This window comes from Ahaetulla prasina, chromosome 1, assembly GCF_028640845.1.
Source record: "Ahaetulla prasina isolate Xishuangbanna chromosome 1, ASM2864084v1, whole genome shotgun sequence".
NCBI lineage: Eukaryota > Metazoa > Chordata > Lepidosauria > Squamata > Colubridae > Ahaetulla > Ahaetulla prasina.
Genome location: NC_080539.1, coordinates 216851559 through 216866898, shown reverse-complemented (window position 1 = coordinate 216866898; position 15340 = coordinate 216851559). Strand labels below are relative to the sequence as shown.

Sequence of the window (15340 nt, the reverse complement as noted above, 5' to 3'; positions counted from 1 at the left end):
AATACTTCTTGTTGTTTATAGGCAATCAGATACTGCTTGCTAAATGTACTCTAATTTGCTAATTCTATAAATTAGAATTAGCTGTTGCCCCTTCTATCTTTAGACCTGTTTTTGCCTCCAGCACTGCCACCACTAAACCAGGATTTGCTTCAGTGTAATTATGTCCTGGTCTCCAGTTCAAATGTATTTTTGAGAAAAAAATTCCTACACCCAATTTCTCCAATACATTATAATCAAGCTTATACAAAAATGAAGACTGAGTAAGAAATAAATATTTTGTTCCTCACCCAATCATGGCCACCTACGCTGTGCATACAAGTTCGACGGATCCAAATCTTCCTTTATGAGAAATGCTTTTCTACACATTTATATGAAATGTGTCCTTTTCCCAGGAATACCTAAGTTTTCCAAATGCCTTTGATGGGATAGTGTTAAGGGTATACTATGATGTATTAGGGCACTGAGTTGGGAATTTCATAAACAGTGGCATGGGCAACCTGATTCTCTCCAGATGTTTTGACTCCTATAAGCTCTGATCATCCATCATGCTGACTATATCTTGTGGGAACTATAATCCAAAACACCTTCCAGGACATCAGACGGTATACATTAGGGCAATGTGTATGGCCTTTTTTAGATGTCAGCTTTCAAAATTTGGAGGGAAGCATACATGGTCCTGGGGCCTCCAGCTGTGCATTGCTTCTCCAGGTGTTTGTTGTTCATTTATTTATACATCCAGTGGCTTGCACATTCTCCCATGGGTTTGTTGCCTAAGGATTTTTCCCTTTAAAACTTGAACACTCTATACTCAGACATTTCCTGTAGCTGTCATAGTGCACATAGTGGGTCACTACAGCTGTTTGCATGATGAAAGCCACAGGAACTGGCTAAAAATAGAAAGTTCAGCATCTCTCCGGATCTGGCAAGGTAATCAGTTCTGTTTCCTACCTGTGATTACTGCTTCCTGTGTATGTTCACTGTTTCTTGGTTTTCTTTGAATTAGGTGTATAATTTCAATGGCAGCTATGTCCCAAAGATGCTTTTCAAAAGGCAACTGGACTTTCTTGGTTTTTTCCCTTTACTTCTCATCCAACAAGCTTTCTTCAGTTCAGAACTGAAGAAGCTTCTTAGATGAGAAAGCAAAACATTTTCAAGGAAAAAAATCAAGGAAGTTCAGTTGCCTTTTGAAAAGCACCTTTGGGGCAACCATACATAATATCACCTATGCTTGCAATGGAAACTAAAATCTTCTGAGACTGCGTGTATCTGATTTTCATCACTTCTTCACTCATTGGATTTATTGCTCATGCCGGTTTCTCCCTGCTTAGGGATCACCCATTTTTTCCCTAGCAATAAGATGTGAATTCTATTAAACGCAGTGACACTTACTTTTGAGTAAACATATTTTGAAACTGAGAGCAAGAGTCAAATCACACAGTGCATTCAGCATATGAATGCTGCTCTCTTAATGTTTTCGTTTCGCCCAGATGAAGACTACAGCACGCAGTGAGTGAGTGGAAGCTTAATCCCTTTCCATATGTTACTATTTCCCTCTGTTTAAAAACAAAAAAACACTGTGCCCAGATATGTTGCAGCTGAATAAGAAAATACAAAAAAAAACGCCTTTAACTTGCTCTTCAGCCCAGATTTATTTGCTTCGTTCTCAATCGTTTAAATTCTAGTTAAAAGAACTTTTGATCACTTGAAAAAACGTTATTAATAAATTTATTTTTGAAGTGACATGCATATTTACCTTTGTGTCCAATATAACAATTTCTTAATTTTAATTTTAAGTATTTCCTTAGCAGAAAATCTTCGCTCTTACAGTAAAATGATGGCACAATAAACATACAAGGAAAACCGCTTCTGCAATTATTGTTTATCCTTTTTGTATAATGGTAGAAAAGATTGCTGTTCTGTAATAATTTGTTGAATTTAATGAATTTGAGAAAGCATTATTTGATCTTTCCAAATGGCATAACTAGGCCATTTTATAGGTAGAAAAAACTATTATGGGCCAAAAAAGAGACAATTACAGTACATGACATTTTAGAATAATTTGTTTGTGATTGTACACAAGATAAAAAGATTAAATAATCAATCAAATGTAAATGCTCTTCTGTAACTGCAGATTTTTAAAGAATGAACTAAAGTTCACTTATTTTTGAAAAAATAGTGAGTACCTTGGAACATGTTTTATAAGCTTCAGTCACTTGAACTTCATATGTTGTTCAAAGAATTAGAGAAACCAATTAGTTTACTTCAGTGGCCATCAACCCATCACAGCTCTTAACCAATAATGATCAGACAGTTATTTTATAGGTTAATAGACAATCATAATTTAGCAAATGAAAACAATTATTATGATCCAATTTTATGTATATTTACTTGAGAATCTGTCTCTCTGTATATAAGGAGTATTTTAATGGAAGCTTGTATAAAATATCCCAGATTTTTGCATGGGGTTGTGTTTACTAGCTTTCATTAATTTAAAAAGAAACATTTAAGAAAGCAAGAGGCAGCCAAAACAACGCTTCTCAGTTACCTTATTGATCAGTTTTTTAATTGTATTCTTTAATTCCAGATGTAAAACTTTACAGTAATCAGCAATAAGATCCTCATCTGTTGAGGAATCTATAAAACACTCTAACATAAAATCTTTCAGTTATTAAAAGTTCCACTTCCATAAAATCACAGTGACAAGATGAATATTTTTATATCTGAGAATGTTGTTTCCTGTTGCATGAAATTCCATGTCTAGATTTATGAAATAAGACTATCAAATAACTTTTTTAAAAAAAAATCATCAAATGACAAGGAGTTATAAATGCTGTCGTATATTTGAATAATTTAAGCAATCTAATAATCTAATCTAATAATCTAATAGTCCAAAGGTATTGAAAGCATAGCTGTTCATACAATAATGACTTAACCTAGTTCTCAAAATACAGTATCTCTTAATTTTAATAGACCATTTGTAGGAGGAATTCCATTATTCCGAAATGTCTGTTATACATAAAAGTACCATTGTGATAGTTCATCATTTTGCTTAATTATACCAATGCATATATTACATAAATTTCTATGAATGTGGCAAAATTAAAAACAAATGTAACTGCCTCACCCACATTATTTCTGATGCAGCAGAAGTATTCTTTATTTGGGGAAAAGGTTTGGATGCAAATTTGGTCTGTTGCATCCAAAGTCTGCTGTGGGAGTCCATTAAATGGAGGCTTAACTACATTAGAATAAATAAGTGCCCTCTGCTGTTCTGCATAATGATTTGCTTTTTATTTATTTTGCACATGTGCTAATGCAAATGACAAGTGTAGTTCATGATAGATTTTTAAAGAAAACTGGTAACCTGTTCCATAGGCCATAAGTACTGCCTGCTGTATTTTTTAACAATTTCTTGAAAGCCATGCCTGCTGTCTATTCTATTCTATCTATCTGTCTATGTCTATTCTTTATTGGCTTACTTTATATTTTCTATCACAAGCAGATCTAATCTGACATAACAGATAATAGGAGCATGTTCACGCAAGAATCATGAGATTAAAATGTGTCACTTGTCAGTAAATGAGGAAAGAATATCAAATGAGAAGTAAGGGTGACATACAGCTGTCTCTCCTTACACTGATGACCAGCTGTGGCTAAAACAGTGGATGAGGCTTCCCAATCCCTACCTTTGCTCTTCCTTCTTAACTGGAGAATTTGTCAATAGTCAAATCTTTCTTCCTTGACAAATTTTATTTTTCACTGCGAGTTCCTACGGACATCAATGGAACCCGCATGACCTAATTGTACAGAACCCCAGCCTTAATTTGAAATTATTGTTTTTGTGGCTTGCATCTAAGAAAGAAACCTATGCCTCCAATTTTATTTTATTTATTTTATTTTATTTTGGTGATGCTGTCTTCAGAGCTGCTTGTATGATAGAGAAAATTTATTGTTTCTTTCCCCTCCTTTTTCAAAAGTCTATTCCCTGTTTGATTTGGGAGTTTTGGTTTTGCAAGTTACGCTGAACTGCCCCTGAAATACACCCAAGGTGTACCCTAATTAAGCTTCCATCCGAGAGTCCCTGTAAAAGTGTTTCTTTTTACATTTCTGCATCTGTTTAGGTGTATCTCAATGGCTACCATGGTGATACATCCGAAACGCTGCTAGTGGGGAATGTGGATAAGGCTGGTCAAAAGTTAGTGGAGGTTGCCAGGAAATGCAGAGATGAAGGAATTGCCGTTTGCAGACCTGGAGCTCCTTTCTCCGTAATTGGGAACACAATCAGGTAAGCCTTATGCTGAGGAGTAATGGGAAAGCTGCCCAAATAGGACAAAGGCTATTGGTGGCTTGGTTTAAAGCTGGTGGCACGTTTTATGATTCAGAACCATCAGTCTGATATCACCATGTGAACCCCGTTGTTCCCGCAAGGTGGTTAGAAAAGATTTTAAATGGTGAATTATGCAAGACCAGGTCAGGAAAACTATCTGTAAAAAAACCAAAGTAAAAGTAAAAAATGTTTCCAAAACTGCACTCGCCCTTTCCCCAATATAATCTCTAGTAGTTTGGACTGCATTAATACAATAGGGCTGTATTAAGACTTATGTAAGTTCAATTTCTCCTTTATGCCAAAAATGCATGAGTGTAAAAAAAAAATGATGACTCCTTTGGGACGGTTCTCTTCTGATCTTGGTAAAACCTGATAACATTATATTGGCCTATCATGTTCAACATGATTAAAATATATTAACAAGGTTTTTCATAATTTCTACACGGGTCATTTTTGTAAAAGTCCATCTTGTTTTTTGCCTGTGTTTACTAACACTATTAGGAGAGGCATATGTATCTTAAGGCTATAAGACATGCATTGCTCAGCATCCTGAGACTATGCTATTTTTATACTTTCCCTCCTCCCCCAAATGCTTTACAAAAAATAAGAAAAGAGAACAGCAAAATATCAGTTTGATGTATTTATAGCTTTAAAAATATTGTAACAGAGTCTGAATCAAACTTTAGTAAAACCACTTTGGGTTATATCCGAGAAGCTTTTATTGAAGACTTTGTATAAAATTGTGTTTTTGACAGTTTTAAATTATAGGCTAACTAGCCTGGGGAAAAAGGATAGTGTCTTTTCTGTTCCTTCATAGGAAATGTTGAATCAGACCCCTACTGGGAAAAGAAATTTAATGCATATCTCACTATCTTACTGTCCATGAATATAATAGAAGCAAATTCAAAATGTAGTTTTATTTTTGCAAATGGGATGAGTCGATGGATGCACCTCCGTATTTTTGAACACCTAGAGTTCAACAAATTTACTGGTGGTGCGCTTGCATTTTAACAAAATTTATGCTCGAGTCGAAGGGGGCAGAGAAGACAAGATTCTTATTCAAGCGTTCTCTCGAGCACGGCATTCATGGCAGTGTCTAAAGGGCATGTCAGCCTTTGATTCTCTCTGAGAGGTAATTATCCTTTTCCTGTCACAGAACAACAAATGATAGCTAACTACAGAGGCACATTTGCAGTAGTCACATTCATCAACTGCAGGGGGAAAAAAATTCAATTTAATTGTGCAACACAGCTGCACACAGGCTTTTTGAGCAGTTGTGTTGTTCTCCCTGTCTTGCTATTCCTTCCTACCAGATCTATTTTTTAAACTTTTTCCCTCTCCTTGCTTTTTTTTTTCTTTCCCTTCCCCCTCCTTTTTTTTTTTTTTGTCTCTTCTTCCATTTTTACTCTCTGTACTTTCTTGTTAAAGTAATTTTCCTTTGTGGCTCTCATTCTTTTTCCCCCCCATTGAAGGCTATGAATGTAGAAAATTATCACAATTACTCATATAATTGAGCCTCTTTGTAGCAAGTGCAACTCCAGTAGCCTTTCTCCATCATGAAAATGGTTTCATTATAGGGTTTTTCATATTCTCTGACACCATCTACCCAAAGGAACAGGCGTGCAGATGAGATGTGCTAGGAATAGGGTAGATCAGGAAGGTCACAGTGGGAATAATTAGCTCTGCTATGGAAAGAGCATCTAGGCCTTTTACTGCTACATAAATGTACTGTCCATGGCTTTTAGGCACAAAAAAACTTACTAACAAATGGAGCTCCCGCCTACTACTTTGAAAAAAAGATTTGTATCAACACTACAATTTTCCATCATTAAGACTAATAACACAGAGCCTCGTATACATCAAGGGGAATAAAAAGAAAAATCTCACATTCAAGTGGCGACTGGGTACTGACCTTTGTTCCCCTTTTTTGTGTACGACTTAACTCTTTACAAAAAAGAGCCACACGCCACACCAACAGGCAGGTGAACTCCAGCCAGTGCTGGCGAAGTGCTGCATTCAACTTGAAAAATTGGAGAAAGCTCCTTGTTGGATAATGTGTTTCATTAGATTCACTCCATTAATTCTGGCTATATTAAAAGTGAGGCAGAAGGATCACAACTAAAAGTAGCTTTAATTTTTTCCTTCCTTCCTTCCTTCCTTCCTTCCTTCCTTCCTTCCTTCCTTCCTTCCTTCCTTCCTCCCTCCCTCCCTCCCTCCCTCCCTCCCTCCCTTCTTTCCTTCCTCTCCCCCATTTTTCCTTTACAGTGTTGATGCAGAGATCAGTATTTTCGCAGCACGAAAATATGTATGCAAAGCTCTGTTGAAAAGCAAATTAAACCAGATTGATCCATAGTCACAATTGCAGACAGAATAACAAATCACAATCAACTGGCTCCCCCCGCTTTCCTCCTTCGATATTTCCTTTTGAGTTTATATATGCTACTTTTATTTAAAACTTCCTGCAACTAAGGATTTTTCTGGCCTAAATTGTCATATATCTCTGAGGATTGATATTTTTAAACTCGTGTAAACAAAATGACAAAGTGGTGGGGAAAATGTGTAAAATTTTCATCATGTTTGTGGTGAAACATATTAAGGCTGTATGTCTTCTATCTGCCCTGTGTCCAGAATGTTTGTAGATTTTTTAAAAAGACACCATAATGTATCCTACATATTAATATATAGGATCAATGTGAATATGGTCTGAATTCCAGAATGTCCTGTCATTTTATGATTTGATCTTAAAGGCTCATGGCTTAATTTGGGTTAGATTCAATCAAACAAATGAAAATATTTATGAAATTTGTATTGCACATTAGGCAATTTTTAGGTGAAAAATCAAACTTCTTTTGTTCAAATCCCTTACTTGCTCACCAAAATTCAAATGGAAAGTATTGTGATCATAACCACTTAGGAGTGTTCTTTACATATACCATAGCCTTTTTAATGTGATTATTACAACTACATACCAATTACAGTTTTTAAAATAGAGAATCTGGATTTCTGAAAATGACTTATAGAACCAAACAAATATAAGCATAGTTAAATCAGGGCAGTTTAAACTCTGTTGTTAACATTATTGAGATAAGAGTATCAATAAATGGTTTCTAAATGTTTTAAATTATAAATACAATGTTTTGATATTACCTTAGAACAATACAAAGGCAGGGTTTTTTTTTTAAAAAAGAAATCTGTTTCTATCAGATTATGCACATTTAAACAATAAGTGGCTCAGGCAAAATAAGTCATTTTAATGTCATCAGTGATAGATTTTCTTTGACAGCTACTGTAAATTACAATTACACTCCTTCTCCTTTGAAAGTAAGCATTGCAATAAATTATCTTTTATTTCAATCCATCAAGACTGCCTTTCAGAAATGGAACACCTCAAATAAAAGTTCAACGGCAGTGTAAGAAAAATATAGTAATTTGTGTTAGTTTGAAACCAAAAATGTACCTTTCTTTACAAAAAAAGTCCACAATTGTGGGTTTTCAAAAATATGGTTAATTATACCTCATCGTTCATTGTCATTAGAGGGAATCCCGGAAAGTGTACATTCCATTAGTCTAGGACTGTTATAGAAGGAATACCTTAAAACTCTCCCAACAGACAGTTGGGTAAGCCAGTACAATACCGCTGGCCAAATTAACATAAACTATCCTTTGATTGAATATCTTTAAAAATTAGATTATATCTGCATTGCTATTTGTGCTGTAGAACTAAACCAAGGCAACTACAGAGAATATGTAGTCCTGGGACCTTTCAAATGCTAAGAGGTAGGTCTTCATGTATTGATCTTCTTTTTGTACATTGGGGCATTCCTGTCCTGCCCATCCCCCCTCTGAATGGTCCCTGAACCCTTCAAGGAATCATTTGACACTATATAAACAAATTCTATTTCTGATGCCACTAGTAGAAATTAGCATTTGATTCCATCATACAAATAATAACCATGGCTTGGTCTCCTACTCTCCTGGAGTGGCCTTCATTTTTTTCCTCTGGATATTAAATCACTTAAATAGATTGTTTTAAATCTGATAGTTACGGTCTTCAGATTTCCCCCCCCCCCTCAAGTAGTGTGCCGTTAGCTGAAACAAGCAAATACTTTGTTCCTCTCAGAAATACATACAAAATATAAAGGAAAAAAAAAAGCTGTAAACTCATCTTTCAGACCAGAATGTGGATAAAAAGGGGAGCTTGATTCTAGCCATGGGAAATAGATGTCTTACATGTAGAAATATTAATTCAGTACTATATTTGCATGGGTAAATTGAAGCTGCTTTTTCTTGCACCATAATAATATGGTGCAAGAAAATATATAGCTCTAATTTAGAATCAGTTCATACAGGAAGAGGATAGAGGTTCACATGAGAAAACCTTAACAGCATCAGGTAGTCAGATTTTTGAATTGTGGATTCATTGATGTAGTTGGTTTCATGAACATTATATTTTTAATACATTGCAATCACATATGTTAAAATTCAAGTTTTGTTAACATGAGCTTTTTTCATTAAAAATATACCCATTTATTTATTTTTATTAAAATATTTGTAGACCATCCATTATCCAGGGGCTCTTGTGACAGGCTGAAATTTGGCATGTGACAGATAATGCACTGTTTAAGCTAGAACAAAGGTTGCAAGATAATTGTACTGCGGATTTGCAATTCCTCTGTGTTTTCATGCATGCCTCTAATTGTTTCTTTACCTGCACTGACAGCCTAATGCTAACAAAGCTTTGGCTTGATCTGTTATTTTTGTATACGGAAGGCTATTAAAATCTTTCAGAAAAGCAAATCCATTGCAAAGTTGTGTGAGATAGTACTGTTGTATGAGGAAGTTCCAAGATACGCCTTGTAGAATTGCTCCTTTCTCATCAATTAAAAATAAATAAAATTGCTCAAATCAATTTTCTAAATGCTGGGCTCATTCTTATGTCCTGGTTGCATTAAGACATCCCACTGTTTGCAAAGGTCCTCACTACGGTGCCTCCATCTTTTTGCCAACCCACTGATGCCAGTCCATGGCATTTGATTTGAAAGTGGTGCTTTCCCTGCTGTTTCAGTGGAAGAACTCTCCAATAACAGGCAGAGGAGGTCAGCTGCCAGCTAGAGTCCATTTGTCCTGTAGTCTGACTTCCAGTCTGGTTGAAGGGCTCATAGCCATTTTTGGTGGAGTCTGGTATGGGACTACTAATCTCATCTAAGACCAACAAGTCTATCAAGAGCTCAATATAATATCTGTAAGCAAAAATGAGAAAGACCTATCTTTGATTGGCAACATTTTCCTTTGATGGGCAGGTGAGGTGAGGTGAGGGCCAAGTGGAAAGGAGTGAACAGAGCATCCTGATCATATTCTGGCTAAGATCTGGAAGTAAGTCATGCACTAAGGAGAGCTCAATCCTGATTGTATATTTATATTAAATAAACCTTGCAGTGGGATTTATGGAACTCAAATATTTACGGGAGTCAGAGAAAAATAAAGAGAAAGAGACACATCTTAAAATACTCTTCTCTTTCCCCTTCCAATAAACACAAATGGGATGCTCCATTGGTTGCATTCCTTGAAATTTGACTGGTCTGTCCAGGTATATTGATTTGGAAGTAAGTCCCACATCTTTCTAAAGCAGGCATGCAGAGACGCAGCCAGAATAATTATCTGGAGAGAGTTGTGTGCAATTTTCCAAATAGGAAGGCTAGTTTCAATTGGAAGGAGGGCGTTATGATAGCCATCTCTGCCCCAACCTGAAGTGGGAGGGACAGCAAAAAAATGTTGACTAAACTACCAGAGTAGGATAAGCAAATATATTAAGGAAAAACCAAATCATGTATAATATAAGGAAATTATTATTATAGTTGCATATCCAGATAATAATTTCCATTTATTATTTATCATTGTTACTTATTATTATTTAAAGTTACAGGCCACCTGACTCTCAAGGACTCTAGGCAACTCAAAACCATCAATGAAATTAAAATAAAATCAGTAAAAGAAAAAAGATAGTCTTAACAGTTCTGAAATCCGACTCTATGTGGAGTCAGTGCTTAATAAGTGTTGAAGACAAATAAATGCAATGCTGCTCCTGTACAATTTTTGTCTACATGCATCACATTTTTTTTCTGTGTTGGTAATGTTGAACAGCCTTTGTCTTCAATACTGTTGTCATGCCAATAAAATGCAGCAACGGCAACCTACATATCTTGATCATCTTGATCCAGTTCAGTTGAAATGTTTGTTACTTTAAACCTTATTGACCCAACTAAGAAAATGGAAATGATTTGTTTAAATCTGAGTGTTCTAAATTCACTGATTTGGCATAAGCGTGAATAAAGTGCTGGAACTGAATTGGTGCGAACCACCATAATAGAAAACTTCACTATCGTCTTTCAAGCTGATAAAGATGATGATCCTAGTTCCAGTTGCTGGCATTTTGGGCTGTGTAACATTTTTGTAAAATAGTAAGCCAAATAAGAGGAATTTGTCCTCTTCAATCAGGTGTAATTTGCAGTACAGTAAAACAGCATGAGACTTCGCTTAGGCAGATACCCATCTATTGTTAGAATAGATGCTCAATAAGACACATCGTGCAGAAGTACACTACACTGCAGCTCTGATTATTTATACATTAGCCCCTGCTTGCTGCTGATCCACAAAAAAGAAGAAGGGGGAGCTTGGCTTGCAACAGACTTTATCTCCCATCTGGATGGTGTCCTGGAAGGCCTTAAAGTCTGGCTGTTCTCCTGGGCCTTGAAATCAAATGGGTAGAAGCCCTGTTTAGCTGTGCTTGAGATCATGCTGCCTATATTTAGGGACTTTTTTTGAATTCTCTTGTCTTCATTTCCTTTACTGTATTTTTTTTAACCTGGTTGTGTTTTTATCTTGTCTTCTTTTTATTGGGAGCCACCCAGAGTCATTTTTAAATCAGGCAGCGCCGAAATCAAATCAAGTAAATAAATATTGCTCTTCGCGTTCATTTCTCTGCCCCGACCTGTTAATGTCTCAATATTTCAGACTACAAGTTCCATAGCTGTCAATACAACACTATTGTGGAAAGTGGGAGAAACTGATATCATAAATGGAAGGTCTTTTAATGCTGAATGTGTGGTATGGATTGCCTAAGAATCTTGTTCCTATCGCCCTGGAATCAAAAGGCTTCACTTTTAAATTTTTTTCAGCAGAAAATATTGAGAACAAGGAAAGGAACATTGTCACTGAATATCTACAAAAGGACAGCCACAAATCAAATGATCTTAAAGACATGGACTTTTTTTTTAATGTATGGAAGTTTCTTTGATATTTTCATTATTCATAAATCCAATTTCCTCTCTCAGTCGCACACGGGCACATACATCATTACCTTACCTAAGACTTGATCACCATCACAATGTAGCCCCCCCATAAAGTAGATCTTCTCTACTGGTGGTGTAGCTTTTTGTGCTCCCAATATGCACAGACATTTGTTTTTGGGTATTAGCCTGTACAAAGCGTTCAGAGAGATGTATCACAAAAAGGTCTGAGTGCGAGCAAAGGCTCAGCGGAGTTGTTTCAGGGGCATTCCCAGGAAGGCAGAAAGCTGTGTGTGCTGGGGCAGTTGCGTGCGAAGATGGGTTGGGGGAGCCCACAAAAACCACAGCTGAGCTTTCTGGAGGTGGCAGTTGCCCCAGTGCTTCAAGAAGGGGGCAATTTACGCTCAATAAATGGTTTTTGAAAGTGCCCCTTTGAATCATTTGCAGAGAGAAACATAGCAGGAAGTCAACAAAAGTCCAGAGGACTTGTTTTCAGTGAAACAAAGATAGGGAGGCTTCAGTTTTATAGCCAACAAATGCTGTGCACACATGTTGTCTTTTGCAGGTTTATTTATTCAATTTCTATAGCTGCCCATGCCCATCTCAAGCAAGTGACTATGGGTGATGAACAATCATAAAACTATTAAAAACAGCTACAAAATAATACAAAATTAACTTCAGGGATTCCTTGACTTACAACCATTTGTTTAGTGACCATTCGATGTTACAACGGCACTGAAAAAAAATGACTTAAAGCTGGTTTTCACCTGACCGTTGCAGCATCCCCATGGTCACGTGATCAAAATTTGAATGCTTGGCATGTATTTATGATGGTTGCAGTGTACTGGGGTCTTGTGATCCCCTTTTGTGACCTTCTGACAAGCAAGGTCAATGGGGAAGCCAGATTCACTTAACTGTGTTACTAACAACAACTGCAGTGATTCACTAAGAAAAAAATGTAAAATGGGGTAAAACTCACTTAACAACTAACTTGCTTAGCAACAGAAATTTTGGGCTCAATTATGTTTGTAAATTAAGGACTACCTGTGTATATGGTAGCCGAGAAAACAAATAATCACAGATATCAATACAGCCAGGAAATGGGTTTTTTCCAGTAGTGGGTTGCTCCCGGTTCGATCCGGTTCCTGCGAACCGGTAGTAAAAGCGGCAGGAGGCTCTGCCCTCCCACCCGGCGAGCATACACGAATGGTCCCATTGCAAACCAGTAGTAAAGGTAAGTAGAACCCACCCCTGGGTCCTTCACACATACAGGGGTCCAAGCCCAGGCATAAATCCTGGTCTTTAAGACCTTATGAAAGGCCACTCTCAACCCATAAGAGAGAATGTTTCAGAGCGCAAGGGCTACATTAGAGAAGGCACATTTTCTATTACCCGCCGGTCAATTTTCCATGTTAGGAATGCCTCATTAATATTATTCCAAATTAAAGAATCATGTTTTTCCCCAATACATTTAAATGTTCTGTGCTTAATTTGACAAATTCTTCATATTTCTGCAATTGGCTTTCGCATTTTTGGTAAGACATCAGCTAGAGAATTTTAGTCAAATATTTGTTGGAGAAATTTAAATTGATATTTACATTTTTTCCCCCTGCAAAATTCAGTTTTACTCAAAATTGAGGAACTAAGAACTCTGTTTCCTTGGCTTCTAGGTTTAATCTCTCTACAACAGCCTTGCCACTTCATTCTGCTCTATAATTTGCATGACGTTTGGGATATTACTTTGCCTCCTTTTTCTTTGGGTCTTCTTTCACCTATTATTTCCTCAGCTTCCTGCTTTTGAGATGGCCGTGCAAAGCTATTCCTTTCCATAAGAGATTTATTCTAATCAGAGAATTATCCTTTATTTCCTTTAGTGTAATAAGACTATACGTATGGACAGCTCTGGTTTGATGAGCTTAGTTGTAAATGCTCCATTCATCACAATCATTGAATTCCATTCATCACAATCATTGAATTAATCAATTTTAAAGGCCAGAAATATTTTTTTTTTATTTATTTGATTTTTATACCGCCCTTCTCCCGAAGGACTCAGGGCGGTGTACAGGCAAAAATAAAACAATACAATATACAGATTAAAATACCATTTAAAAAACTTATTTAAATTAGCCTGAGATTAAAAATTTCCATACTAAAAAACCCCATTTAAAATTAATAAAATTTCCCCTTAAAACTAATTTAAGCCAGCCCCGCGCGGATAAAGAGATGTGTTTTTAGTTCGCGACGAAATGTCCGAAGGTCAGGTATTTGACGTAGACCCGGGGGAAGCTCATTCCTTCCCCTGGGGGCCGCCAGCCGGCATTGTTTGGCGGACGGCACCCTGAGAAGTCCCTCTCTATGGGAGCGTACGGGTCGGTGGGAGGCGTGTGGTAGCAGCAGGCGGTCCCGTAAGTACCCAGGTCCTAAGCCATGGAGCGCTTTAAAGGTCATAACCAACACCTTAAAGTGCACTCGGAAAGCCACAGGCAGCCAGTGCAGCCTGCGCAGGATCGGTGTTACATGGGAGCTACGTAGCTCCCTCTATAACCCGCAGCTGCATTCTGGACTAACTGAAGCCTCCGAGCGCACTTCAAGGGGAGCCCCATGTAGAGAGCATTACAGTAATCCAAGCGAGAGGTAACGAGCGCATGAGTGACCGTGCATAAGGCATCCCGATCAAGGAAGGGGCGCAACTGCCGGACCAGGCGGACCTGGTGGAAGGCCCCCCTGGAGACGGCCGTCAAATGATCTTCAAACGACAGCCGATCGTCCAGGAGGACACCCAAGTTGCGCACCCTATCCTTTGGGGCCAATAACTCGCCTCCAACAGCCAGCCGCGGCTGCAGCTGACTGAATCGGGGTGCCGGCATCCACAGCCACTCCGTCTTGGAGGGATTAAGCTTGAGCCTGTTTCTCCCCATCCAGACCCTAAAGCAGATTTATATATATCAAGCTATATTGGATTAGATCTTTAGACCCAATATAGGAGTTTAAATTGCTCTTGGTAAAGTGTGCTTACTTTTCGCCTCAAGTCAATCTTGCACAATAGCACATCCAATGGCGACACTAAATGGCTACAGGATTCCCACTGATCTAAAATGGGCACTAGATTTCAGACAGGTATTAGAAACTGCATCCAAATGAATGGAATTGCTTTGAGTGTAGTGGTGGTTATATATATATATAAACCACATAAATCATTCATACTGAAGTTTATATATCCCTTGTTATATCTGTCAACTAGGAATGTGCAAATCATGCAAGGTTTTATTTGAACTAGTTTGGCGGCAATTAATTAGAAGGGATGATTCAGTCAAAGCTTTGAATTGAGGCTTTGCATAACCATCATATCATCTCTCTCTCAGCCACTGATTTATTGCTGAGATGGGAGAACTTCAGGTCCCAGGATCTGTGTGTTTTAATTTCAATTCCAAAACTAATGGCAGCTTAGTATAAAGCTATACAGTTAGGATTAAACAATTTAGAAGTGAAAACTTATTTGAGTATTCTATCTAAGTATTTTTTTTTAAATTCTTTTTTAAAAAAAGCACTTTTAATGTTGCAAGAGAATAGGCATGAATAAACCCTAATAAAAAATCAATCCAATTATTTTGGCACTAGCAAACTTAGAGAAAAGTATAGAAATGTAAAAAGGCTGTTGCTCCATTGTTGAAGAAACAGACTTATTATTTTCTCTTTAGCGTGTATATTTTTATGCATAAGTGGACAC

General features: G+C 37.2%; 1 protein-coding gene across 4 annotated transcripts in view; it reads left to right on the top strand.

Annotated features, from left to right (window-relative positions):
- METAP1D (methionyl aminopeptidase type 1D, mitochondrial) overlaps positions 1-15340 on the top strand; it is a 97101-nt gene that overhangs the window by 72508 nt on the left and 9253 nt on the right. For all 4 annotated transcript variants that reach the window (XM_058190574.1, XM_058190590.1, XM_058190581.1 and 1 more), the window contains one exon: positions 4122-4285. In XM_058190574.1, coding sequence (XP_058046557.1) covers positions 4122-4285 — 164 coding nt within the window. The remainder of the gene's footprint in view (positions 1-4121; positions 4286-15340) is intronic.